A 26,091-nucleotide genomic window follows, 5' to 3' on the forward strand; every position below is an offset into this window, starting at 1 on the left:
TCCTGCACCTTCCTTTTCTTCTTACATACTGAACCTTCCTACTTTAGCTTACTTCACTAAGGGTTAGTACTTACCAGTGGAAGCTTGGGTTCAACAAAGGTAGCTCCCAGGTATTCAAAGTAAGATGCCAGTCCCTCATTAAGCCATAGATCATTCCACCAGTTCATTGTAACGAGATTTCCAAACCACTTAAATAGAAATAAGCAAATCTCAGTATCTCTTTGGACTGCTGTTTTCATTTTTTTCAGGTTAAACACGCATACCTATGCTGAAGTAACTTTATTTAAATATGTACACATCAATTGAATAAAATGCTGGATATTTCTTCAGATAATGAAAATTCAGTAGAAAAAGATGCACCTTGGAAAAAGTTAGAGGTTCAGGGCAGTCATGTTTTAATTGCTTTGTCTACAATTTCATACCATGAGTATGGATGTCAGTGCTTTAGGTCATTCTTTTACTCTATCTAATATTAAACACTTCCCAATAAAACATAGATACCTAAAAAAATCATATCAGGTTATGATTAAAAGTAGGGCATTTATCAAGCAATTTATCACACAAAAAAACATTTTTCCATGTTCTTAATGAAAGGATATTTTCAAGAGAATGATAAACAGAACTGGGGACATAACCATTTCCAAAATCTGCAAATCTCTATGCTGGCAAGCAATAAATTCCCACAACAGCTGCTACATACTTATATCTGGCAGTTCACATTTAACAGAAAACTGATCACTTGCAGATTGGTGTTTTCTTAATTCTTAAAAACTTGAATTACAGCTTTGTTAATTAAGTATTGACATTTGTTTTATTGGACTGCAATAAGAACACTCTGCTCATCTGAAGGTCTGAAAAGTTACAGACGTTGTCAGAAGGGCACACAAGTGCACTAACCAATTAAAATCTTTCACTAACTTTATTGACTAAGTGCAAACAGTTGCTGCTCTGGCAAACACCAGTAAATTAAGTAGTTAATAAAAAAAGTGAACCTGTATTATTGTTCCAAACCTAGTAAGAAAGTTTTCGAAAATCTCTGTGAAAACTGGACAAAGGTCCAGCTACAGTATAAAATGTGTTCATATTAATTTTGTTCTATCATACCATAGGCTTTTTCCTACAAAAAAACAAATAGCTTTTGCAATATGTACATGCACTGCCACTACAAAAGAATACTTATAAAATCCATTAACTCTCCACCAAAGTACTAATTATATTGTACAGAGAGAGAACTGTGTCATCCCTACATTATTTTCTAGTACAGCATTCAGGTACTGTAAGAAAAAAAATAAATAGCACATCAACAGTTTTGTATCAATGAGTCCTGTGCATACCACAGACCCACCTTCTAACACTGATTTATCAGCGGAACACGTGATCGAATAGTCTTTCAGTACTGTAGTGCTCACACCCTCTACTGTCAAGCCACTATTTTTCCTCTCCTCATCAGTGACTGCATCATCAGAAACTGTAAAGAAACAACCTCATAGGCAAACGAATGTACAGAACTTTTTACCACATGCCTGGTGTCCTATCTCATGTGACACAATTATGGCAATCATTGCTTTTCTGCTTGTGAATTTATCACTTGGGAGGTACATCATTGATGATTCTTGGAAAGTCATGAGCCCCCAGTTTTCCATAGCACCTGCTCCAAATTCAGGCAGCGCAACCAGATCTGAGTTGATTCAAACAGAAAAACAAAGGTATCTTTAAAATTTTCAGAAGTAAAATGCTGACATGATTTTTATGCTCACAGTGGTTCAGTGTGCAATCAAAGGACATTACATTTTAGTGGTTCTCTGTGGTATCATGGCAACATTCTTGCAAATGGTCTTTGAAATTTCTTCTTGTCATGCTTTTCATCTCTGATTGCCACTCTTTCATGAAGCCCCAGATCTCTACTGTATCTCATACATAAAAATGTCTTGAACAAAAATGAAGGCTGTATTCTACCAATGCTAGGAGAGAATATGTTCCCTTCTGTCCATCAGAAATATTTCTCTGTATAAGTTTCTCCTGTGTTTGGGAAAGATCATACTTAACCCTTTCTTCAGCCTAGCGACTAGTAAAAAAATCTTGCGCTTTCAGCCACTCTTATCTGAAAGGTGCCTTAGAAACATCATCCCTCTGTTCCCACAGTATCACTGTTACCTTTGTGACACCCTTCTGCCCTATTATCCACAGGGAGCAGCTGTCCAGTTCAAACGTAAAAGTTGGATGAAACATCAAGGATCTCAAAGAAAGATATACTGTTTAAACTCAGCAGCAAAGAGCAAAATTTGGAAAAAGTATAGAGAGCATTTTGGAAGCAGACACAAGCTTGTACTCCAAACCAGCTGACCATGAGGCAGTGGCAGTCCAAAAGCTAGGCTGTTTAATGGAAGCATGGAGCTGAATCCAAGCAAAGCTAGACTGCATCTCAGCAAGGGCTTATTGTCTCAAGCTTACAACAAAGGTATTTCACTTTCGGTGAGGCAGCCCTCATCTGCTCAGCTTGGGGCAAGGAAGCTCACTTACAAGTGCATTAAAATCAGGTAAATACAAACCCTTAAACATCCCTGATTTAAATGTGTTTATTCTTAGTTTCACATTTTGATTTTCCAATAGAACTCTTTAGTATCTACAAGAATCTGTTCTTGGTTCATCTAATCCTCTTGATTTTTAAACAAAACTTCAAAGAAAGTCAGCGGGAAATGCAGTTGGTATGGCCTGACATTACAGTGGGGGCTGTAATGGTACTACAGCATTCTGTGAAACCGAAAACTTACCTAACAGAAAGCCTGCAATACTGTTATTCTAACTAATTTTTGTAATATTTTTATACCAATGAATTAATGTATTGACGTTGCTGCTAAACAGAATAATACAAATGTGAAACAGAATTGTCTACAGCTCTTGAGTAGTTTGTGTGATTACTACTAAGACAAGAAAATAGTGAAGGCTGCATATATTACGTTTTCCATAAGAAGTGTAGTGAGCAATTCTGCAAGTTATTCTAAATACACTGGGAGATAACACATTTACACAGATTAAAATTTATTTCTTTGAAGTGCCAAAATACAGTTTTGTCAAAACAACAAATTATCTAGTCAAGCAAGGAGGGAAACTCTTCTCCCACAGCCCTGCACTCTGCTAAGATCATGAGCAGGTCCAAAATTAATTTCAAATAACAATTGCCTTCTGTGCTCTCCATATTCTACCAATTTGTATAAAAGAGCACGTTTCCCCACAATATTCCTGCTGAAGCCCTTGGGAATCCAAGAACAAGTAGCAGACAAACTGTACAGTAGAACTATATGATGGCACCCATTTTCTTGACTGAAGCTTGACTTAACTGACTTACCTGATGGCCATTTTAAGTAGAAAACAAACATGTTTTCCTGCAGAAGTCACTTTTCTGGGGAGGAATGTGCAGGAACATAGAGCCAACTCACAGATAAGACAGGGACATACTGAAGAAAGCAAGGAATGCTTTGGGGAGGCATGGGTTATAGCAAGCATGGATTTACTAGGAGGACATAGGGACTACAACATCCTTGCCTGGTATGGTCTGCGCATCCCAGAAACAGCCATGTGACTGGACAACTTCTTTCTATCCACTTTGTGGTCCCTTTATTAGGAAATGATGCTTTAAAAGAATGAGTGGGATGTGAAGGTAAGAGTGCCGAGTTATGGGTTAATAAGAGCCATGAAGCATAAAGGAGAATTCAGTGAGTTAAAGCTTAGGAGTTTTATTCCATGAATGTGGTAAGCTGTAGAAAGAGAATAAATGAACCCATTGCTTCTGTGAATATTACACCATGAGCAGCCATTTCTTGTCCATTTAAGAAAATAAGTAATCTCACCTGTCTTTGGCAGAGGGTAGCTGACATTAAGTAAGTCTTCCAGAAATGAAAATATTGGGCCTGTGATATTTAAAGCATAGTCAACATACCCATTTTTAACTGCCTCTTTCCGAGCCCAAATACGTATCTGCAAAAGAACAAGGAAGTGTTATTTTAGACAACCCTTGTCTTTTCATTTTCTCTACTTCTCTTCCATGAATCACTGTTTGAAAATACTGTCTGTCCATACCAGACCATACAATGAAGCTTTTAATGAGAAAAATCCCAACTCAGGTTTTGCTGGACCTGACAAAACGTGGTGCAGAGCCTAATCCTGCTAAAACCTAGACGAGTTCCAGTACTCCAAACGGGCCAAGATTTGCATCCAACTATACACTGCTGGAACAAATGGACTCCTGTTTTTTCTTTCGTTAAATGGGAAATGCTGTAAAACTATTTAGAATCACACATCCTAAGCCAATGTACTCCAACCAGTGAGTCTGGGTGACAAACCTTCCTTCAGCCCACCACTCCTTCCCTGAAGAGAGAAAGGGATGTTCAGAGAGCATTTGCTGTCCAAACATACAAGTCTCCTCTTGCACTTTCTCACAGCGTGAAACAGACCACTGGCCTCCCATTGCTGCTGGAGAGAGCAGATGAATTCTCAGCAGACAACTTCTGAGCAGACAACTGAGTAATAAAGACAGAGGCAGCAAGCAAAGCTTTTCCCTCCCATGCCCATTTGCTTTGTCATGGTACTGAAAAGAGCAGCTGTTTGCCCAAGGTGATGGAGTAGACTGAGAAAAAGTTTACATCTCCATCATGCATCTCTGGAAGCAAGACACTCCAGGCACCTAGCAGCCCCAAAGCCCCACATTTCTTGCATCTAAATGCAATATACGGTCTCACAAAGAGCTGCACAGCCAAACCCTAAAAGCACAGCTGGGAAGCATCAGAATGTAATTTACAAAGGGAAAAAATAAGGCATATTCAGTCAATACAGTATCCTCAGCCTCTGAGCTCCTCTTTTCAGCCAAGGTTTCAGAGGAGATTCAAAGACCAGATCGCTTCATTTTGCAAAACCTAAACACAATGGGCAGACTTAAGATCCTAATCCTACTATGAGCTTTAATACCACTGTTTCAGGTTGTAAATTACCTACCAGAAATGACAAACAGACACAACGAACATGCTCACACAAGTACTGTGGAGGCATCTATTGAACATGTCAGTCTGAAACCAAGGGGCAAAATACTCTCTCCCCTCTACCTCACAGAACACAAGTGGTGCCTCTTCCCTCTGAAAAAGGCTCGTTTGAATGTTTTGCTTTGCCAACTCTTGTCAGTACAGCCCAAGAAAAAGGCACCACGGTGAGAGCTGTAATCATCCAACACGTTCTATACAGGTGACAGTAGGTATGACATGCCAAGTCCAATCTTCACTCAAAAAAGGAGCTAATACAGTGCTTTCTAGGTCACTCTGCACTGTTCTCTTACCTTGTCCTGCCTTTCTCCAGTTGGATGACAGTGAACTAACCACACAGCCAATACTGTGCTCTCATTTCCTAAGGACAGCAAATATATGCTCCCCTTAATAACTTTATGATTGAGTTTACTATTTATTTTGGAACAATGTCCCAGCTGACTTTCAGTCAGGACAGTGAAACAAATGGTGCCAATGGAGTATGTTTTTCTACAATTTCCCTCAAGAAGCTTTGGACACTGTCGTATAAGAGCCAAACGGAACACTCACTGATGAAGAAGCTTCAAACACAAAACACTCACTTTTGGAGGCTAAAAAATGCACCCACTGCAGAATAAAAGGTTACAATACTAGTATACAAAATGCATAGAGCACAGTATTGCTCCTACTGATGTCATGATGCCAGCTGGTCCTCAAAGGGCCTTGAAGAACAAGGCACTGAACTTCAGTGGTTTGTCACAGCTGTAGAAATGGCTGTTTTTTCCAACTAAGACAGCTAAGCAAATAAGAAATCCCTAAATTATGACCAGTACTTTCTACAAAGCAGCTGCTCCTGAAGTTTTAATATACAGAGGCCATACCTAATTGTGGAATTGTATGAAATGAACAGGACAGGACAATAAACTGGTTGTCCTAAAAGAAAGCTTTCTACAGAAGTATCTGCAGGAATAGATGTTAGCAGATTTGCCACATAAGCAAATAGGTTTGGAATGGAAAGCATAGTTAATGTCTGTGATATCTTCTAAAGCACATGATGCACCATAGACCCAACTTCTGTCATAAACTGCAATAATGTGTTATGCAGCCTCATACTTACCTTGTTTCCCCGCTCAGTTCTGGTGACATAATCAAAATCACAAATCACAAAAGCAGTCAAGTAAGTTGACATTTTCAGTGAAGTGTTAAATGTGGTAACAGTCCACAGGCTTCCATTTTCATCCTTCATTTCAGATACATCTAGAAGAAATAGCAAAGCAATATTCAAACCACTGCTCTTCCATAAGAAACAAGGAGTTTTGTGTTTTCTGCGTGGTTTTTTACACCTCTCTTCAATATGCTGTATTTCTGCACTAACTTCGTTTGTTTCTGGTAGAAGGCAAGCAACCAGACTCATTGCTACTGTCATGTATCAGAGTCATGACCTTCCACGCAAACACCGAAAATCCACTTCTGAGTTTCGTAACTGAAGTCCTGGAAGGGTATCAAACTGCATCAGTTTTAGGATGTGGGTGAACTATGGATGACTTATCCCATGCGGCATACCTCTAAAATGTCTGATCTATTATGATTCAAATGTAGATCATGTGTGCCCAATTATGAGATACTTAATCACATACCTTCCTTCTAAACAAGGGGGACATGGACAAGATTCTCAGGGGAAGAAAATGCTTCAAGCAACTCTCACAGAGATCCCATTTATTACAATTCCTAAGTTACTTAGCTTCCATACAGATCTCATAAAACTTCCTTTTTATGGCTGAAAATTATTTAAGTGAAAAATGAAGATTCATGGCACTGAACTGCAGTAAAAAGCCATTAAGAAGAAAGCAAGAGATACAACACATTTCTGTACTAATACTAATTCACAGAATTTCTTTGGAATCTTATACCCCCATGAGATCCAAGCAAGGGACAAGAGCTGCATCTCCAGAGCCTTACAATCCTCTTGTTCTTATTCTACACATACACAGGAGGCTAAAATGTCTCTGCCCAGAAAAACAACTTTTGTATATTGTAAATGTGTCTTAAAATCTACTTAGAATGAAAGGAATCCCTTATTACCACAATTACAGGCTTTGCATAGTGGGGCTGCCATTTTGTTTTAAGCAGATGTTACACAGTGAATTAGATACACTTGACAAAGCATTTTCAAGGCATTAGCCCATGGACAACAGAACACCGCCGTATCAGATGATACACTCTGTTCAGATAAATTACACCCTTTAAGAAGTAATTTAGGAGGAAAAAAACCCGTAAGTCTGCTTGCTGTTTACCTACCAATAGCAGGCATATTGGAAAGAGCCACATAGCTTGGATCATGGACAATTCTGATATTAAATGTGGCCTTCATGGCAGGTTCATCAAAACATGGGTAAACTGTCCTGGCATACGTTGGTTCCATTTGGGAAGCAATCAGCATACTGTGTTAAAAACACAAGTAAGATTAATCCAGCATGCTACAGCTGCTCAAAATCAATACATAGTGCACAAAAACACCAACTCAGAAAAAGCAAGAAGTGACTCACACAGATAGGCAGACTTGGAAAAGGTCTGGTGATTATGTAAAGCCATGATTAAGTCCCTGCATCTAACAGACAATTCAGTTTGAATGGTTCTAGAGAAAAGCAGTCATTTTTAATTAGGTCTTTTTTATTTTTCTTTTTTTCCCCCCCTCTCACTGGCCTTTTCCAGACATCATATTTTAAATATTTGAGCTTTTCTAGCCAGTTTACTAAGACAGAGTTGATTAAAGTTTTGCACACAGCAGACCAGTGCTCAAAAGTGATACAATGCCTAATGTTAAATTCATAATTAGCATGCCTCATTACAACTGCTCCTCTCTCTAATGCATGTACTCTTATTTAAATGGTAAATTTTAATTAAAAAAATGTAATAACTGTTAGGTAACTGCATGTACATGCATTTGCACACTTCTGTCAAATCACATAGAGAAGAACCCCAGCGAAAGCAGCACCAGCGCTGTCCCAGTGCATTGGCAAGCCCAGGAAAATATTCAAGAGGATCCTTTTCTACCTTATGCCGTGGAGCCTTGCCTCACTTGGGGCAGATTTCTGTGGAACACTGTGACAGATGCACTCCTCCTGTCTGAACTAACTGAACTTTGGTCCTGGTAGATGCTCAGCATGCAGGCCAAACTGAAACTACAAGCACAGCATGACTTCGCCTGATCATGATCTGTAGCGCTGAACCATGTCCAAAACCTAAGGCTGCATGTTTTAAGACTCTCTTTTCTTGGTACCCAAAATGAATGGGTTAGCCTTCCATTGATATTTACATCCCTTCACAGAACACATACTGCATTATGTGCAATTTGCCCAAAGGAACACAGTCATCAGCTTCCTGCTTCCACTGACAAAAGTCAGGAATGCTTTCCACCAAGTTCTGAAGGCCAGCCCTCCAGCAGCCCTCTTCTTTTGAAAGATGTTTGCTTGTTGCCATTTTAATAGCTGTGCTATCTAACCCTGCTCAAAGCTGATCTAACCAACCCAGTGTTGAAATCATCAGCAGTTCATCTACACTATGCCATCCTCATTGCTGATGCTTGGGGAACTGAGTTAGTATCGACAGGACAACCATGTAAAAGCACTGTATTCACAAAACATGGTACATTTTGCATTTAACAGACATGTCTGATGCTGTACCATAACACAACATGACATTTAAAAGAGCGCATGTTGAACATGTGTTGATGCATGGCGACTACTGCAACCACAACGTCTATTTTGCAATGAGGAATGGCTTGACAGCAAGCAGCATTGTGTATTTGACTTCTTGCCTGGCAGGTCAGGAAGATTTTCTTCATGCACCAGATTCCCTGCAGAGTCAAGCTGTGCAAGCCACCAGCTGCCTTGCCGAATGCAGCTGAAGCTCCATCTGAGACAGAGGTATTGCCTCCTCTCCTCCTTCATCCTGTCCAATGACAGGAAGCAACTCAAACTTTGTCCAGGGTTGTAGAGCACCATCAAAGTTGACAAGCCACTTCATCGAGGGAATCAATCACTGAAAATACCCTATCTCCTTCTACCCATTCAGCAAAGTACACTTTTGCACATTCATTTTATGCAATCAGTCACAGCTTGGTTCTAGGAAACTCTGAGCAACCCCACAACTGCAAATTCCCCTGTACCAGCACAATTTACTGCCTCAGAAGGCTCCATACCAGCTGAAACTGATGCAGACACTTAGCTAATTTGCCCACAAGAAATTATTGTTCAAGAATACAAACCAGCATATATTGGGCAAAAGCATCATGATAGAAAAGAAATATGAGGACAGATTAAATGTCACTTTTCAGCAGGACTCCAAATAAAAAATAGGAATGTTTCACGCAAGTTACCCAAATAACTGGTGTTTCAAATACACATTACCTCATATCATTTGTCAGAATGAGTCATTGTTGGGGCTTTTTCCTTTGTTGCTTTTTGGGGTTTTTAAGGTGAAGGTATTAGCATGTACTGAATTACTAGCAAACATTTTTTCCACACTGCAATATTATCACAAAACAAATGACCCAAAAGGAAATTGATTTTTTAAAAAAGCCTAACATTGCCTAAGCAAATAAATTCCTCTCTTAAGACTACAGTTTTGTGCATAGATTTAATTTTATTTTTTGTAAGTATCATATAATGTCTCCTTCCTCTAGTAAAACATAATCAAAGCCACAATATTTTTAAAAAATGAAAAACATACAGATAATAGGAGCCCTTAGCTTAAATCTTTGACAATTTATACTACACATGGGTTTTGGTTTTTTTTTCTTTTTTGTCAGTTAGTGTTTAAAAACTAGAAAAGGAAAATGAGGAATGCATCCTGTACAGTACATGAACACCTACTGGATGCTGTTTCACCTAATTAGAAACCAGCATAACTGTAAAAGAATTTTTTTAAGTTGACACAAAAAAGGTTATTCTTCTAAAAATGCCTTCTCATAGAAATTTTATTTGTAATACTGATAGCATAAGGGGGCTTTGCGTTAGCATCTTTCGTATCTGATTTCTTCCACTTTAAAAATATATCAGAATTAAACACGTAAAACAAGTGAAGCGGCTCAAAGTAAGGGAGCTTTACAGTGAGCAGAATCCTGTTCTGTGCAGCAGCTGTCCCCAACACCCTTTCCCTTTTTCAGGTGAATGGCGCTCACTAGTAACATGCAGCCTGAGAAAACACCAAACCTGTTATTTGCTCTGATTTCTGTCCCATACCTTTGATGGTCTTACCCACAGATTCATATATAACAGACCTAAGAACTTCAGATCCCCTGCTCTGAGGCACAATTAACCATACCAATGCTGTTCTAATCCCCTTTGCCCTCATTATAGTAATTGGTGCAGAAGCAATTGATAAAGATCAGCACAAATACTGTGTTTGATTACATTCTGGGATGCCTGTTAATACTAGCCCTATCCAGTCAAGTACTTTATAGCAGTTGCATAGGACACATGTGCAGTGGCTAACAAGCAAAATTCCCAAAGGATGATGAACACTGATGAACACTGACATAGAGCCTGTGCTTCACAGTATACTCCACAGGGATCCTCTAACCCCGGAGTAGTATACGTGAGCTCATTCACAGCAGTGCCAGATCTATACACAGACTGATGTTACAACAAACCTCCTGCATTGTGTATGTTTGAGCCAGCACTCCTAGAGAAGAAGGGCAAAAGCAGTTTCTGTATCTTTCTGCCTGCCCAGATGCCGGCATGGACTTCCCCAGCTATATGCAGAATGCAGATTCCTTTTTTCAACAGGAAAGCCTTCAAATACTTGGTGCTGGTGAAGTGGGATCATCCTGCTTTTTCACTTCCTTTGCTCCTGCAAGCACTGCAGACATGGGCTGTGTACTATCCACAGAGAGCGCTCCCATTTTTAAGTTTTCTTTTGTGTGTTAAGACCTGATCAGATGCGTAGTACAAATTCGGATACAGCAGTAAAAACACACGCAGTCATCAATGATCAAACTGGTAACACACAATTTCTGTGTTGGAAATTAGTTTGGCTTTTGTTTATTGTTTTCCACAGACATGAGGCTAGCACTTCTGAAAACAGCTGTCTGTGAACCGCTTTCCCACACCACCATGCCAGCCTGCTCCAGCTCTGACTTGGAGAGAGGACAGGGAACAGTACTTCGTGTCAACTAGCTAACTCTGCTAACCTGCCAAGAGCAGTGGGGATATCTGACCAAGAAAAAATCTGGTGCCGAAGCCCACACAGAACAAACATTCTGGGGGGTTTTGCTTCTCTTCAGGATCTATCTGCCTACTGAAAGCTTGCCCTTCTCTAATTATACTCTCCTGAAATGACAGGTCTGTACCAGTTCCACAAGCACAAATTACAAAAACCAGTACAACTCCTAGCGCACAGGAGTCTGCGTGACTGTAGATAAACGGCATATTGTCTGTTGCTGCTGGTGGTTTAAGTCAGGTGCTGGAGTCTGAAGCCTTTGCAGGAATCAGACCCCAAAGGTCTGCCGGAGCCAGGTACAAGTCACTTTAGAAGAGGTACAGGACAGTCTGCTGGAGATCGTGGTTTCCTCACAGAACAGTAACAGGCTTTGTACTGACAGCTGAAAGGCACTGAATGTTTTTAAATCGCTCCTGATCTATATAATCCATTAGAATCCAAATTCTTTCGCGATTAACAGCTTGCTAGACCTTACAGACTATATCCCTCAAAACACACCTCCTTTAAAAAAAAAAAAAAAAAGGAAGGTAAACCCCCTCCAGTGTAACTGGACCCCACCAGATTAGAAAATGTCTGGTAAAGTGATGACTCAATTCTTAGTGAAGGAAAAAATAACAAGATACTGTTGCATACTCTTGATTCAGAGAAGGCCTTTTTAAAGCAGAAAAGATATGCAAAATCCATGCAAAAGTATCAGGAATGTTGGCAGGAACAAGTAACCAAAACATTATATCTGCAATCAGTAGATTTCCTTTGACTTATTTCTGTGACTGAACACCCCTGGCATCTCTTTAACCAGACTGCAGTCTCACATTTCATTAGTGCTTCGTGGTAAGCCAAGAATGAAATGGAACAATTGTCATAAATCCACTAAACAATTGGAAATTGGATATACACATTATTTTAATGACTTAAAAATATTTTTTTCTTATTTTCTAATGTGGCAGCACAGCTGACAATAGCTTTTTTCTTTGGATGTTCTGAGTTTCACACAGTTTGAATCAAAAAATTTCATAGTCTAATTCAGTGTTTCTTAGATAGAATTTGGCTGGATTAACACAGCACCAGAAAGCACACTAAAACAGTATTAAATGCTTGTTCCTTTCTTACCTATTTGGCTATTTTTTAAATTCATGTAAATCAAGCAAAGTGTTCTAGATTTTCCTTAACTCAAAAATAGTACGAATAATCCTGTGACTGACAATCAATGAATGAAGAAATAACAACCAAAGACAAACAGAATATATTTCCAAAATATACTTATTACTATACCACATTTTTCTCTAAGGCTAATCAACTTATCTCCTTTTTCTTAAAAAAAAAAAGTCTACTTAAATTAATTTCCAGATGTGGCAGAGAATGGTATCAACAACGATTTACACAAAAGCTGGCTGCTGTAAAGCCAACTCGTTGCAGAAAACCCACCTCCATTTCAATAAAAACTATTAACTTTATTTTGTGGTTTCAAATTATTACTACTCATACAGGGATTTGCATGTATGGATCTTGCGGCTAACTGAGTATTACCTGCTTGAACAAGAAGTCTACAAGCTGATGAAATACAGTTTATTTTAGTGGACTCATCGATAGGCTGGGAGCCAAGAACACTTGAACTTTAACTCTAGTTTTCCTTTTGACTCACTGCTGATCCTCAGCAATTCACGACATCTTTGATTACTAAAATTGAAATAACTTTAAAATAAGCAATTTATCTGCCTCTTCTTTAAACACCTGTTTTGAGAAACTCATGTTCCACTGGAACTATTTAAATCGTAATCTCAAGTTTCACTTGTATCTAATGCAATTCACCTTGAGAAGATTCCCAGTAGAAAAATAAATAAGCAAGCACTATTTTGAGGGTGAAAATATCTTCTAGGTGACCGACTGCTTAATAAGCTCACACTGCCCCAGCACTGATTCTGCAGTTCAAAAGAAAAGGAAAACATCCTGACAGCACTCACTGAGGAAGTCACTGGCGTGATGACAGCCGAACAGCTTCAGGTATGACAGCACCTACGAAGTCCAGCTGTCTACAGCGGCCACTCACCCAGCTCCCACCACACCTCTGAAACTGCATGTGGTCATAGTCTCTAAACTCATGCCCAAATCAAACAGACATCTGAAGTACCGGGTTCTAGATAAAGACATGCTCCCCACAGACACCGGTCAGGAGGTGAGGAGCTGCCAGTGCCACAGCGACCTGTGTGCGGCCAGGATGAAGACTGAGCTGGGCCACGGCTTGCAGACACTGGGTGTAGGTACTGCCTGACACCTTGCTGCCAGAGGCACAGAAAGAGAGAAACAGTCCAGAAAACGCTGCTGGGCCAGTTGAGATAGACCCTTTCCTCTGCCAAAGGCAGATCTCTGTCTGACAGGCCCCCAGCGAGCCCTCCCAGACCACCCCCGGCGCAGCAGCTCCACATTAGCCTCCGCAAACGAGGGCTCTGCAACCCACCGCAGCGTGGTCTCGCCGAGCCACCGCCGGCCGGTGTGGCGGATCTGCCAGCCGCTGAAGGAAAGCAAGCCCGGGCACCCGAGCTGGCGCACTCCGGCGAGAAGCGCATCGCCACCGCGCACGGCCCGCAGCTTCTGACAGGCGGCCCCTGCGGCCCGCCGTGCGCACCCGCGCAGCGGCTGCGGAACGCTGCGGCAGCGCCTCCGTGCCCTGCAGCCACCGCTCCCGCCGCCCGCTGCGCCCGCAGGTGCCGCCCGGCCCCGGCACGGCCTGGCACCCTGTCCGCGGAGCCGCGGCAGCCCCCGGCGCTGCCTCCGACGCCCCCACGCCACGGGCGACCCCGCCGCGGGGCCGGGGGTCCTCGGGTGCCGTCGGGGCGTGGGGTCCCTGGGGCGGCGGCCGCCGCCTACCTGCTCCGTCCCTGGTCGGTGTAGCGGGTGAGGAAGAGCCCGTCGAGGTCCTCCTCCAGCCGGCCCTGGAAGCCCAGCTGCAGCACGTAGCGGCGCCCGGCCCGCAGCCGGCCGCGCAGCTCCAGCACCGCCACCTCGCCCGCCGCCTCCTGCCGCAGCGCCGCCACCTCCACCGCGGCGCCGGGCTCGGGCAAGGGACCGCGCACGGCGGCGGCCCCGCGGCTCCGCAGCCCGGAGCTGTGCAGCACCGCCGCGTCCGTGTCCTGCCGGCAGCGCACCGTGATGTTCACCTGCCCGCTGAAGGTGAAGGGCCCCTCCTGGCCCGGCCGCACCCGCGGCCACAGCTCCAGGTCGTAGTGGAGCGGCAGGAGGTGGCGGGGCAGGCGGCGGCCGGAGCCCGCGGCGGCAGCGGGCGCCGTTGGGGCGGCGGGCGAGGGGGCGGCGGGCGAGGGGGCGGCGGGCCAGGCGGGCGGCGGCGGCGCCTCCTGCCGGCAGCGCCCGTAGAGGGCGGCGAGCGCCAGCAGCGCGGCCAGCAGCGCCAGCAGCAGCGCGGCCAGCAGGGCGGCGGCCCTCCGCCCCACGTACAGCCCGCGGCCGCCGCGGGGACCCATCCCCGCCGCTCTGCCCGGCCCGGCCGCCCGCGCCGTCCGGTACATACGGGGCGGCGGCGCGGGGGAGTGAGCGCCTCTGAGGGCGGGACGCGCCGGGCCGGGCCGAGACAGGGGCCCCGGGTCCCACCCCCGCGCTCCGGGAGGGCTGCTCCGGCGGGGTGGCAGCGCGGGGACTCCCGGCCCCTTCGCCGGGAGCGGGGCGCGGCGGGCAGTGGCAGCGCGGCGGCGAGGGAGCAGCCGGCGGGCGGGGACGCGACGGCAGGCCGCGGCGCAGTTCCCCTGAAGCCCCAGGGGCGCTGCCGGCGGCCGGACGGGGGCCGTGCCCGAGGACCCCCGAGGATGAGTGCTCGCGGCACGGCCAGACAGAAGGCGGTGCACGGACGGGACGGGACGGGACGGGACGGGACGCGACGGGACGGGACGCGACGGGACGGGACGGCGCGGGGCGCCCCCCGCACGCCCGGGCCGGGGCTGGGCGCAGGGCGGCAGCTCGGGGCTTCTGGAAGCCTCGGTACCGGGGGGCGGCCGTCGGGCTGGAGCTGGGGGCTCCCCGCGCCCCGACGGGAGCAGCGGAAAAAGGAAAACAAAACCCCGGCCCACAAATATTCGTCCTTTTCCACCACCGTAAGGAATCGCAACAGAATGGATGAGAAAATTGTGGGGGACAGCTTGAGGTGTGCAGAGGTTTGCGGTTAGAGTGGATCAGCTTTAGAGGGAAATCTACATACATGTTAAAAGATTTCAGAGAAGGGCATCAGGCCTGAAAAATCTTTGCTAAATGAAAAAAGCACGACCAAAGTGTGTTTCTGGCAAATCGTCCTCCTTCAGAGCCTCACTTCCCTGCATAGTTCAGTTGAGGCTGTAAACACAGTGCTGTACACACATAGCTAACCCTGTTAGAATCAATAGGATTAATCCCACGTTCCCAGTTAGACACATACTTAAAGGGTTTGACGAGTTGAGGCCGGATTGCCAGCGAGATTGCACAATTAAACCTTTGCCACCTTGTAAAACTTGCCTGTTTGTTTTGCTCAGTTACAGCTACCTCTTAAATCACGATGAGCCACACATGACAAGGAGCAGTAGCCAGGAGCAGTGGCCCTTGCATGCCATTGCCTTCGATGCTTTTTAATCTGGGTTACAACATGTTTCCCCCCTCCTTTTGTTTTTTTAATTTGCACACACCACACCCCCACACCCCCCATTGTTTTGAAGCCAAGTCAATTCCTTTGGGTTTGTGGTTCGCACCATAACAGCCACCCTCAGCCCCAAACAGCTCTGTTGACAAAATCAAGGCATTGGATTAGGTATTGCAGTCTGTTTTGTTGCCAGAGTTAAAGCTAAACTGCCTAAAGTAAATTCACCTCAATGACCTAACACTAAAGGTTATCCCTTCTGCTAATTTATATATTTGTTAATTGAGAGAGATACCTTTCCTATGGTCCTGTAGAAAAACAGCTACTGCTTCCCTCATTCAGGGCTCAGCAGGGCTGGCTGCTATAGGTCTAAGGAATAGCTCTGAGCCACTGAACAAAGAAAGTCTGGGCTTCCAACAGAAGACCACCATCTGTTGTTTTCTTGTCACTTGAGGAATGGAGGTGATCCCCTCTAGCAGGCTGTTGCACTGGTTGTGGGTTCTCCCACTCTTCTCGCCCCGTTTGCTGCCTGCACCAATGCCTTTGCTGCTGTTACCCATTAGCTTCCAACAGACTGTCTTCTGGCACTGGCCCATCTTCTGCTGTTCTCTTTCATACAGTTCAACTTCCATGTTTCTGTTTCTGTGCTTGATTTCCCATTTTGTTCTCATCTACCCCAGTCTTCCCCCCACACCCTGGGACCTGTCTCTGTTTCTCTGGTTCAGGCCTCCGTACTCTTTCACTCAACCCACCATCCTGTCCCCCTTCTGTCCTTGTACATGCCTCACACACCTTTACTCTTCATCTTGCACATCAGCAGCTTCTTCCTTTTCTCCTAGCATGTTTTGCAACACCCGCTATATTGCTTTAAGACTGCAACAATCTCCAACAAACTTCTTGGCGGTCGCTGGACCTGCAGCCACACAACAGCCCTGAACAAACTGCCCTCAAACAAGTATGATCTGCTGGATGTCACTTAAAAGATTTCACAGAAAATGTTTTCAAGTATTTAGGAAACTATCTTTTCCCTCATAATGTCAATGTAAATCTGGGAAGCAGTGTGTTGTGCCAGTCCAGAGTTGCTCCATCCCATGGAAATGCTGATGCACTATGGAGACCAGGTAAGATGAATGATCAAGAGGTCCCACAAAGATCAGGAAAGAAAAGACAGTGTTATAAAGAAGGAAGTGATGAGAAGAAGAAATCACATAAGTGTACCAGTGTTTCTAAAGCAAGAGAGCAGACACTGCAGAAAATTATGCAGTATTTCCATGCCCTGCTTTCCAAATGTCTTTTTATACACACTCAACATTGTTCAGTAAAACCATGCTCATCCACTTACCCCTTCAAAACAAAGCAGAGGCAAAATCAAAACTGTGAGGCATTTCATTTCACATCTATGAAAATCAGCACAACTGCTCAGTAGTAAACCTGTAAGTAGTGCAGACCCCACAGGAAGGTTGCCCTTCATGATGCAGGTTGTGTTTGAAAGTTTACAGTTCATATCCATAAAACGTCCTTTATTTTCTCTTTTTTGTAGTGGGGAATTAAAACCTGGTCCTTAATTAACACATAATACAAACACAATGGTTACAGTAAACATTTTAAGAAGTGTTGTTTAACTACCTTTTCCTCCCAAGTAATTTGCTACCTTATAAAGCGAGTGATGGATGAAGGCTTTTGCTAGCCCATGACTGCTGCCCACACACACACACACGTTTGAAATGGGAAAATGCTTTGCATGCAGTACAAAATGTGTGAGTAGCAAGTATTACTGTTCACCATCCTCCTGAACTTATTTGTGCAGTTAAGATGTCTGAATGACATGTTTCTGAAATCAAAGTTGCAGGAGGTTCTGGGCCAGGACAGACACTCTGGCCACAGCCTGTCAAACACAGTCTTTTGTTCAGGCCATAGCTCAGCCCAAATGCTGACCTTGGATGAAAACGGGAGGCTTGTATTTAACTCAGCAGAAGCCTCCGGTACACATCTGAAGGTAGAAACAAATCACCTGTTATAAAAGAAGTCAGACAGCTCTGAAGGACACCAAAGCATCTGACAAACTTTACTGTCTTGTTTTTATCTTTACTGTCATGAAGGGGTCTGTGCCATTCTCACTAGCTGTTCAAAGTCCCATTGCTGTCCACTGAATTTTAAACAACAGAAAAAGGTTACATATGACAGCATGGGACCTACTATCTGTTAAGGTGCAGTAAGGTAAACAAAACTTCATGTGGCAGGTGGCCAGGAAATTTGACATGAAATTTCATTAGCAAAATATTACAATGACCCATCCTTAAAGTTCATCATGATTTTCAGGTTGATAGTATTGTTACTTTGATATCATCATAAATCTTACATATACCGAATGCAACATGTTTAAGCAATGTGAAATAATGGTTAGGCTGAAAAATTATTCCCTAAATCACATTGCTAGTGATCTGTTCAACCTAATTTGAGAAGTTCTGAGTGATGGCACGTGTGGCAGTTCCAACAGTGGCAGTCAGGGGTGATCAGCACTCCTGAAACTGTGTTTCTAACAGAACAGTAGATCTTGTTTCCTCTTCAGGTTTTGGGCAGGTGCCTGATTTTTTCTGTTTACAAAGCCAGACCAACACTCCTAGTCATAAGGGATCCATGTGCACCACCTAAGTCCATGAAATCCCAATTACTATTTTTTTGCCTTGGTCTGCTCTTTTATGCACTGTAATTTGCTGTGCACCATTTATTCTCCTTCTTTAACAGAGCCAAAAATATATCAGAGCTGAAAATGTTGTAATGCCTGGAAGTATCTGTGGCAGAGCTATTTCATAGGAGATGCTGAAGTAGCAGACCTTTACTATTGCTCTGAAGGTCCGATTTAGTGGGTATTTCAGGTTTCCCAGCCATCTGAAGTAAGAAGCGTGAGCTATAGCTGGACATACATAGCTAGTGAGGACCATAACTTCTTACTGGACATGTCAAAGAAGTCTGCAGCTTTCCTGCAGGCTCAGGATGAGTACTTGGCATTGTCCTTCATGGAGTATGTATCTTCAATATCAAAGACAACACAGGTGATACTAGTTACCAAGTAATTGAAATTAGACTTGAAAGAATGAGGTCTCCTTTCCCTAATAATAAAGAAACACACAAGCAAACAAACCACCAAAACCTCTGCTTCAATGTTTCTGTCCTAAACAGATTTTCTACACTCCCTGTATAGATCTGCCAGTAGATACAACGTTTACAAGCTGGCACAGTAACTACTGACCATGGATCTGTGTATGAGTTGACAAGATTGCTTAACTGGCCAGTACAGGCCAGTACAGAAAGGTAACGTGGAGAAGACTACCAATTTTAAAAGGGTCAAATCTGAACAAGCATTGGAGTATCGTCAAAAAACATGAAATTGAAAACTCAGATTAACTGTTTGGAGTGAGGTGTCTTTCATTGCATGGTGGTCATGATGTGATCAAGGAAAAATACTTGCACCACAGACAGCCATGCATCTAATTAAAAAATTGCATGTAGGGAAGCATGCTTGAAATGATGCCATTATTGGTAATGATGTCTAATACTGTAATTGAAGTAAGTTTTCACTCATGCTTTGATTAAAAGACACTCCTCAGTGTTTCAGACCAACAGGCCACTGATAATCCTCTGTCTCACAGAGTAACAAAACCATACAAAAATTCGGTTGTAAATTCTATTCTTGTTTGACGAACGAGCTGTGAAGTTTTTACCAGGGCTTCACTGACTGCCTCTGTGGAGATACGTGCCAATGTGATGATTTGGATCTACACAGCAGATGGTGGGTAGCAGCAACAATTCTCACCAGGGAAGAAAAGACAGCAACTGAGGCAAAACCATTCTTTGGATACTTCTGCTTGTGGAAAACAACAGAGTAATCCCTAAATGGTATAGGTAAAATGAGGTAATGATGAACCACAAAACAGAGTGTTAACAAAATAGTCAATCTGTCCAGTGAGCTGAGTTGCACCCAGAGCTGGAGAAGACTCCCTCCAAACAGCTCAGAGTGCTCAAAGGGGCAAGAGAGGCCTGCAGCCCTGTTTGAAGGTGTGGTATCTGGGAAAGCCCCCTCCTCAGAGGGGAATGGCAGGAAAGCCTTTCCAGGGAACAGGCAGAGACCCACAGAACAGTATGGGAAGTAACCAAGAAGTAACCACAGGAGACATGAAAAACACTATCCAGAATATGAGCAGGAGATGAAAATTACACCATAGCTGGAATTAAGGACACTGCAGTTTTATCAGTAGGTTTTTTGTATAGTTGGTAACTCTGTCAGTTGGCTTCTGAGCTGTGGCAGGCAATCAATAGGACTGATAAACCAAGTCTTGCAACTGAGGATGTGTGGGAAAGAAGTGTATCACACTTTCACCAGTTTGCTTAGCAAGAAAAAAAAAAAAAAGTAACAATACACTTCCAATTAGAAAGAAGTTTTGAAAAAAAATTTAAGGATTTAATAAGAAAATGACGAGTGAATGCATGACTCATTTTCAACATGTGAAACTTTGTTCCAGATGGCATTTAACTTTTCCTTTTGTGAAATTTAATGTTTTCTGATTGTTACCACAATTAAAAACAGTTTGAATACATATCAGCTTTTCTCCAAATATGCCAGCATTTTCAGGCTTGTGCCTGGTGAGACTGTATGAAAGTGAGCAAACATTTCACCAGAAATAACTTGCAAGTGTTTGGGTTTTTTTTAAATGGCATTAAATGTCAGTAGATCGTTATTGCTTATATATGATGAATGGTGGCATTTTCAAAGTTGTTGGCCCTTTTTATTAATTGTTTTACAGTCCTTCAGATGCCTGGTATTTTTCTGCTTCACTGAAATGAACCAGGAATGCAGCATTTGCCCCCTGAGTGCTAGTCATTCTATCAGCTCCATGGGAGGAACAGAAAGCTACAGTTTGGGGAAGTGACATATTGAGATAGTGTAAACTATTTCTCACCTATGGAGTTGGACCAACGAAGCTGGACCAGGGACAGGCGTCTCTTCTCCCTTCATCTGCTTTTGTTGTGAGTAGGGCTTTTGGATGGTATGCAAGTCTGAGAATGCAACAGGCAAGTACAGGAAATGCTTCACGTAGCTCACTTCAGCCCTAGAGCTGCACAGCGAGCTGAAAGAAATAAGCAGAACCTCTGAGTGTCCAGCTTGCTCTCCTGTCACTACAAGGAATATAGCAGAAGAGAGAGCAATGGCTGTTGGTGCTGGAACTAATCCCTTCATCTGCACTAGACAGGTGCCACCTAGTCTGCCTGTCCAGAGCTGTGGGCAATGATCGGTCTTTGTCAGGACTTTTGAAAATGGTCTCCTGGTGCACCTCATGCACTCCAACCACCAACAGACATTCAGTCCTGGACACCAGAAGAGAGAGATCCAGGACACCACAGCTGATCTGAAGTTAACCCCCTGGAAATGCATACATTTTGAGGACTGGGTCCTCTGTATCAACTGTTTTGCTCTATAGATCCACTCCATCAGGGCCACCCTATCTGCATACATCAACTTAAAATTTCTTGCCCCACTGCCCTAGGAAACTGCCTGCTTTTTCTGTGCTGAGAGTTAGTTCTGCAACACAGCATTTTTTTGTATCTAAAGTGAGCACCACTGGTTCATCACCATCTTTAAAATAATAATAATAATAATAATAATAATAATAATAATAATATAATTAATAATAATAATATATACACACTTCAGATAATGAAAGATTGTTTTGAAATCTCTCCTCTTAGTTTGCAAACCAAGATATTTTCTACAGTTTGTGATGTGCCTAATTTTCTAAAATTACTGAGAAATGAGGACAATTGCTTCCTCACAGGTTTCTTTTCCTATTAAAATCTTCATTAAACCAGTTAGACTAGAGAACACCAGAAAATTACTGATGTGAATTCACATGCTGGCAGAGAACTAAATACCCAAGACTTCAGCAGCTTTAAAGCTTACAGATAGCCATCATGTCCAGAATATGGGTATTATATTTTGCAAGATACACTTCTTGAAGTGTATCTTGAAGTTCACAAAACACTCCCCAAATCTTTTATCAGTCCAACAAACCTGTGCTTCACTGCAGAATGTGGCTACATGTCAACTTGTGATGAAATTGGCCAGAGCTCTGCGTATCCCTACAGACTGTAGGAAGCCTCTATTCCAGGGCCTCTTTCTGGCAGATCTTTGGTGGAAACATACTAAGGCTTGAGCCTGATTTATAAATTAAATAAAACATGTCTCCACTTTAACTCTTTGTTGTTCTTGCATCTCAGAGCACTCTGCCTATTTACGATTCTTGCCTTCGCGCAGCCTGCAATCCCATTGCAGTTCTCTATTCCTACTTGCCAGGTCTGCTCTCGCAACCCCTAAACCTGATCTCATCTGATCCCTAATTCTCTGATCCATTCAGACAAAAAAGAGGAAGATGTTTGCTGAAGCCTGTATGATTGGCTGGCAAATAGTTTCAGTATTATTGGCAAATCTCTGTACTTTGTGGCATGCAACATAGCACAAGAAAACCTGTATGTGACAGCAGTCATGGAAGTGTTTTAAAATGCATGCATTACAAAATACAGTTCATAAATCTTACATGTAGATAGACTTGGGGAGGGGATGTACCCTGTGCTGTTACACAAATCTGTTTCCTACGAAAATGTGACATAGAATATGGTACAGAAATGGGACATCCCCACTCACAGTAGGATAGGAATAAAGTGTGTACCTAAAATTGTGTGTAAAAAAATACTACTGCTGTTTACTATCCCCTGTCTTAGGTGCAGAAAAGATCACAACAGAATAAGGAATGTGAGTCAGCCTCTGAATGGCTCCTTCCATTAATAAAATACCACTTTTGTGCATTTGTCTGTGTTTTTAAAACTATAATTGCAAGAACAAGAGCTTCTTATAGACTGCCTCTGAGGATAGTTCAGTGACAGTAATAGAGCTGGAGAAATATTTCTAATCTTTCTTTTTTGCATACCTGGGAGTGCAGGCTGATCCATGCATGCAACTCCCAAGCGTGCTGTGGTGGTTTCTGAGATGATAAGGGAAAGGCATTACGAAAACACAGGCAGGATGCACTTCTAAGGAAGATGGAGATAGTGATATGAAGATCAGTGAGAAGAAAACTCAGCTGATGGCAAGGTGACAAGAAATGATAGGAAGCCACAGGGCTTAGAAGGTAGCAGGCTGGATCACCAGTTTATTCAGGGGATAGTTTCTGGTTGATTAGAGTCTAGCTGCGGGAATGCTACAGTTTTACTAGAAGGTCAAGATGGGGAACTTCTGCCATTTATAATCAATCTAAAGCATCAAATTAACAATTCTCTATGAAGGACAGACCGGCATGTCACGAAAAGGAGGATCCCAAATCCTTCATGTCTGTACAGTGGTGACAGAAGCAGTCCCCCCACCAAAAAAAAAAAACAAACAACCAAACAACCAACCAAACAAACAAAAAATAACTGGCCAAAGACTAAGCCAAGTTCAACCTGAGAAAGTTCAGATGCATGTAACATGTCATTAGTTTGCTCTACAAACAGAAAGAATTATGTCAGTAAAGTACAGAAACAGGCTGCTAGCCACAATCTTCACTCTGAAAGCATCTATCTGCAAAGGAAGAAAAAAGCCAAGCCTAGCAGGCAGACAAACCAAAGTAAACACCAATGAGAAAACAAGTACATTCTGGGAAAGCATTCAGACCTTCAGGCTATGAGTAGCTTGATGCTGACATTGGGGAAGAACACTGTTTTTTAGTGCCAGTCCCTCTGAAAAAGGGTGGCACACCCATCCCACTGCCCGGCAAGGCTTTGGGACATCTGCTGAGGTGACTGGACCTCACACAGTGAGCCAGTCAGACAGGTTTTAGAAAACTGCATTCTTGGACTCCTCACTGAGAAAGGGAAGCTGATAATGGACAAACTGAATAAGCCACCTGCCTCTCTTTTTATTGCTTGTCTACAATACATACCTGTATTACTTCGTAAATTGTCAGCTAGTGACTGATATATTGTATAATTCAATCAGTTACTTGGAAAGAAAGATGTTTGGTGTATTTTTTATGAACTTTAGTTCTTAAGGCACTTCTCCCACAGCTGTCCCAAGTCACTATCATTCGTATCTTTGAAGGCTTGTCTGGTTCACCACACTTCCTTTACTGCTCTGGTATCATACTGCCGCAGTGTCATTTCCATCTTTAGATGCCAGCATGCCTCTAGGTCTCCCTTTTTTTCAAGGATTTATTTCTAGCATCAGACACCACTCTTGGCCTTTACATCAGTCACTCCTGGTTCTGGAGGGACCACTGCACAGCTCATGTATTTATTTCCTTATAGTCTGCGGAAAGGAGGAGATCACATCCTGTCTCAACAGCACCACTGTAATGCCCAGACCGAGACCTACACGGCAAAATGAAGAAAATGGATGGAGGCCTTTCCAGGGGATACTCCAGTGCTGTGACAAAAGAAAGAGCTCTTGCATAAGAACAATAATGGACAACAACTGGACCTATGCACACATTTTCAGTTCCAGCCCCTAACATCATGAATGGGTCTTATTTTCTTCCCTGGGGTGACTCCTGATGGAAATTAAGCAACCCTACAATTGCAACTTCAATTTTAACCAGAACTTAAAACCTGAGTCCCACAAGATCCATGTCCTACTCCCTGAAGCTGACCCTGAAGAAGAGATACATCTGAAAGCCCTAGCAGATGTCCAATATAACTGTATCAGCATTATCATGGGCACGCTTATAAAAGGAATTTTAAAATAACTTTTGTTCTGGGGATCTCATGGGAGCTATTGGAAGCTTTTCAAGCAAGCTCAGTTTTTATTACTAACCCCACACCCATTTTATGGAGGTTCCAAAAGATGTCCAGGATGAACAGTCTATGCTTTGTAGTGTTTCCGTTTCTAAAGTATGAAGCCCTCCTGGTTTTGATTACCCCTTTCAAGCACACCCTCAGTCCATCCACTCATTTAATATTCCCTCCAGTCCCTCATTGCATGACTTCTTCCCTCAACATGTGCTCAAAATAGTGGCTATGCCAATAAAATGTGAACTCCAAAGTGTTTATTTCTGTAATATAATGAAGTGTTCTCTTTCCCTTTCAGATGGCTACTGTTCCATACTCCACTTCAGCTGACAGCATCTCAGAGGTTATAAACAGACACTTCACAGAAAAGGCTTTTTTCCCACTGTGGTTGATGTACAAAGATGTATTTCAGCATAGAGAGTACATGGCTTCACATCCCAACAACTTAAGTTTACAGTTACTTTGAGCCTCAATAGGGTATTTTTCCATAAATCAAAACATTTAAAAATGGAGAGGAATGACTAACAAGGAAAGTGGAAGTATAAAAACACAAAATTATTTTGACATGAATCATGGAAGGCAAGGAAGTCATTCCAGGGCTGGCCAAAAGTGACACCAGCACGGACACTCTACTGCAGCAAATTTTTGGTGACCACTGTGTAGAGTAACATCACTGATATTTTGCTAATTCTTCTATTGCTTTTTCTGCTGATCAAACTGGAGATAACGTATTTCAATGTAAAGATAACCCATAACATGTAGTTGAGACGCTCCTATTTTGCTTGGATTACATAAAAGCATATTCAGCAAACATTTCTCCCAAACATTGCACAGGCAAAGGCTGAGATGTCTTACCTACATTGAAAAAGAGTATTACCTTTCTTGTCTTATATTTATTTAGACATGTATCTCATTGACTCCATCAGATTAATTTCTGCTCTATACCGATATGCAAGAACAGTATGGATTCTGTGAAGGATGAAAAATACTGTCAAAAATAATCGCTTTGTGTTTTATTCATCCCTTTTGTCCACCATGTTTCTCTCTGCTCACTCTAGCATGTTGCTAACCCAGGGGTTAGACCTTGAGAACTTGTTTAGGCAGGCAGCTCATTATGAACTCTTCAAAGGCACCATTTGCTCCATGTTTGTGTGAGGAGGTCTTTCAGATTCACAGAAGTCATAGATGGAGCTGAAGAATCATGATAACATAATCCATGAGCCGTGATCCAAAAAAACTCCGGTTTCTTTTTTCTGGATTTGTTTACTGGCATCATACAATGTGGACTAGCCATTCCAGATGTTTCTTCAACTCCCATTAATAAAACCAAATGCAACCTTTGACCCTTCTGCCAAATCTGGCTCTATTGTCCTTCATCCTTATTCCCCCTTTCATATTTTTGTTGTTATGGCAGTATTTTCTTAAAGTTGGATA

General features: G+C 42.9%; 1 protein-coding gene across 2 annotated transcripts in view; it reads right to left on the reverse strand.

The window, feature by feature from the left end:
* The window catches only part of LVRN (laeverin), a 38,376-nt gene extending 23,412 nt beyond the window's left edge, over positions 1-14,964 (reverse strand). The window contains exons 1-6 of one of the 2 annotated variants that reach the window (XM_055699860.1): positions 14,097-14,963; positions 7,308-7,450; positions 6,127-6,266; positions 3,849-3,975; positions 1,524-1,678; positions 75-188 (exon numbers count right to left, since the gene is read on the reverse strand). In XM_055699860.1, the coding sequence (XP_055555835.1) occupies positions 75-188; positions 1,524-1,678; positions 3,849-3,975; positions 6,127-6,266; positions 7,308-7,450; positions 14,097-14,752 (1,335 nt within the window). In that variant the 5' untranslated portion in view covers positions 14,753-14,963. Of the gene's footprint in view, positions 1-74; positions 189-1,523; positions 1,679-3,848; positions 3,976-6,126; positions 6,267-7,307; positions 7,451-14,096 lie in introns of both variants that reach the window. The other variant, XM_055699861.1, reaches the window with a different exon arrangement.
* Between the last annotated feature and the right edge of the window lie 11,127 nt (positions 14,965-26,091).

This window comes from Falco cherrug, chromosome Z, assembly GCF_023634085.1.
Source record: "Falco cherrug isolate bFalChe1 chromosome Z, bFalChe1.pri, whole genome shotgun sequence".
Classification (NCBI taxonomy): Eukaryota; Metazoa; Chordata; class Aves; order Falconiformes; family Falconidae; genus Falco; species Falco cherrug.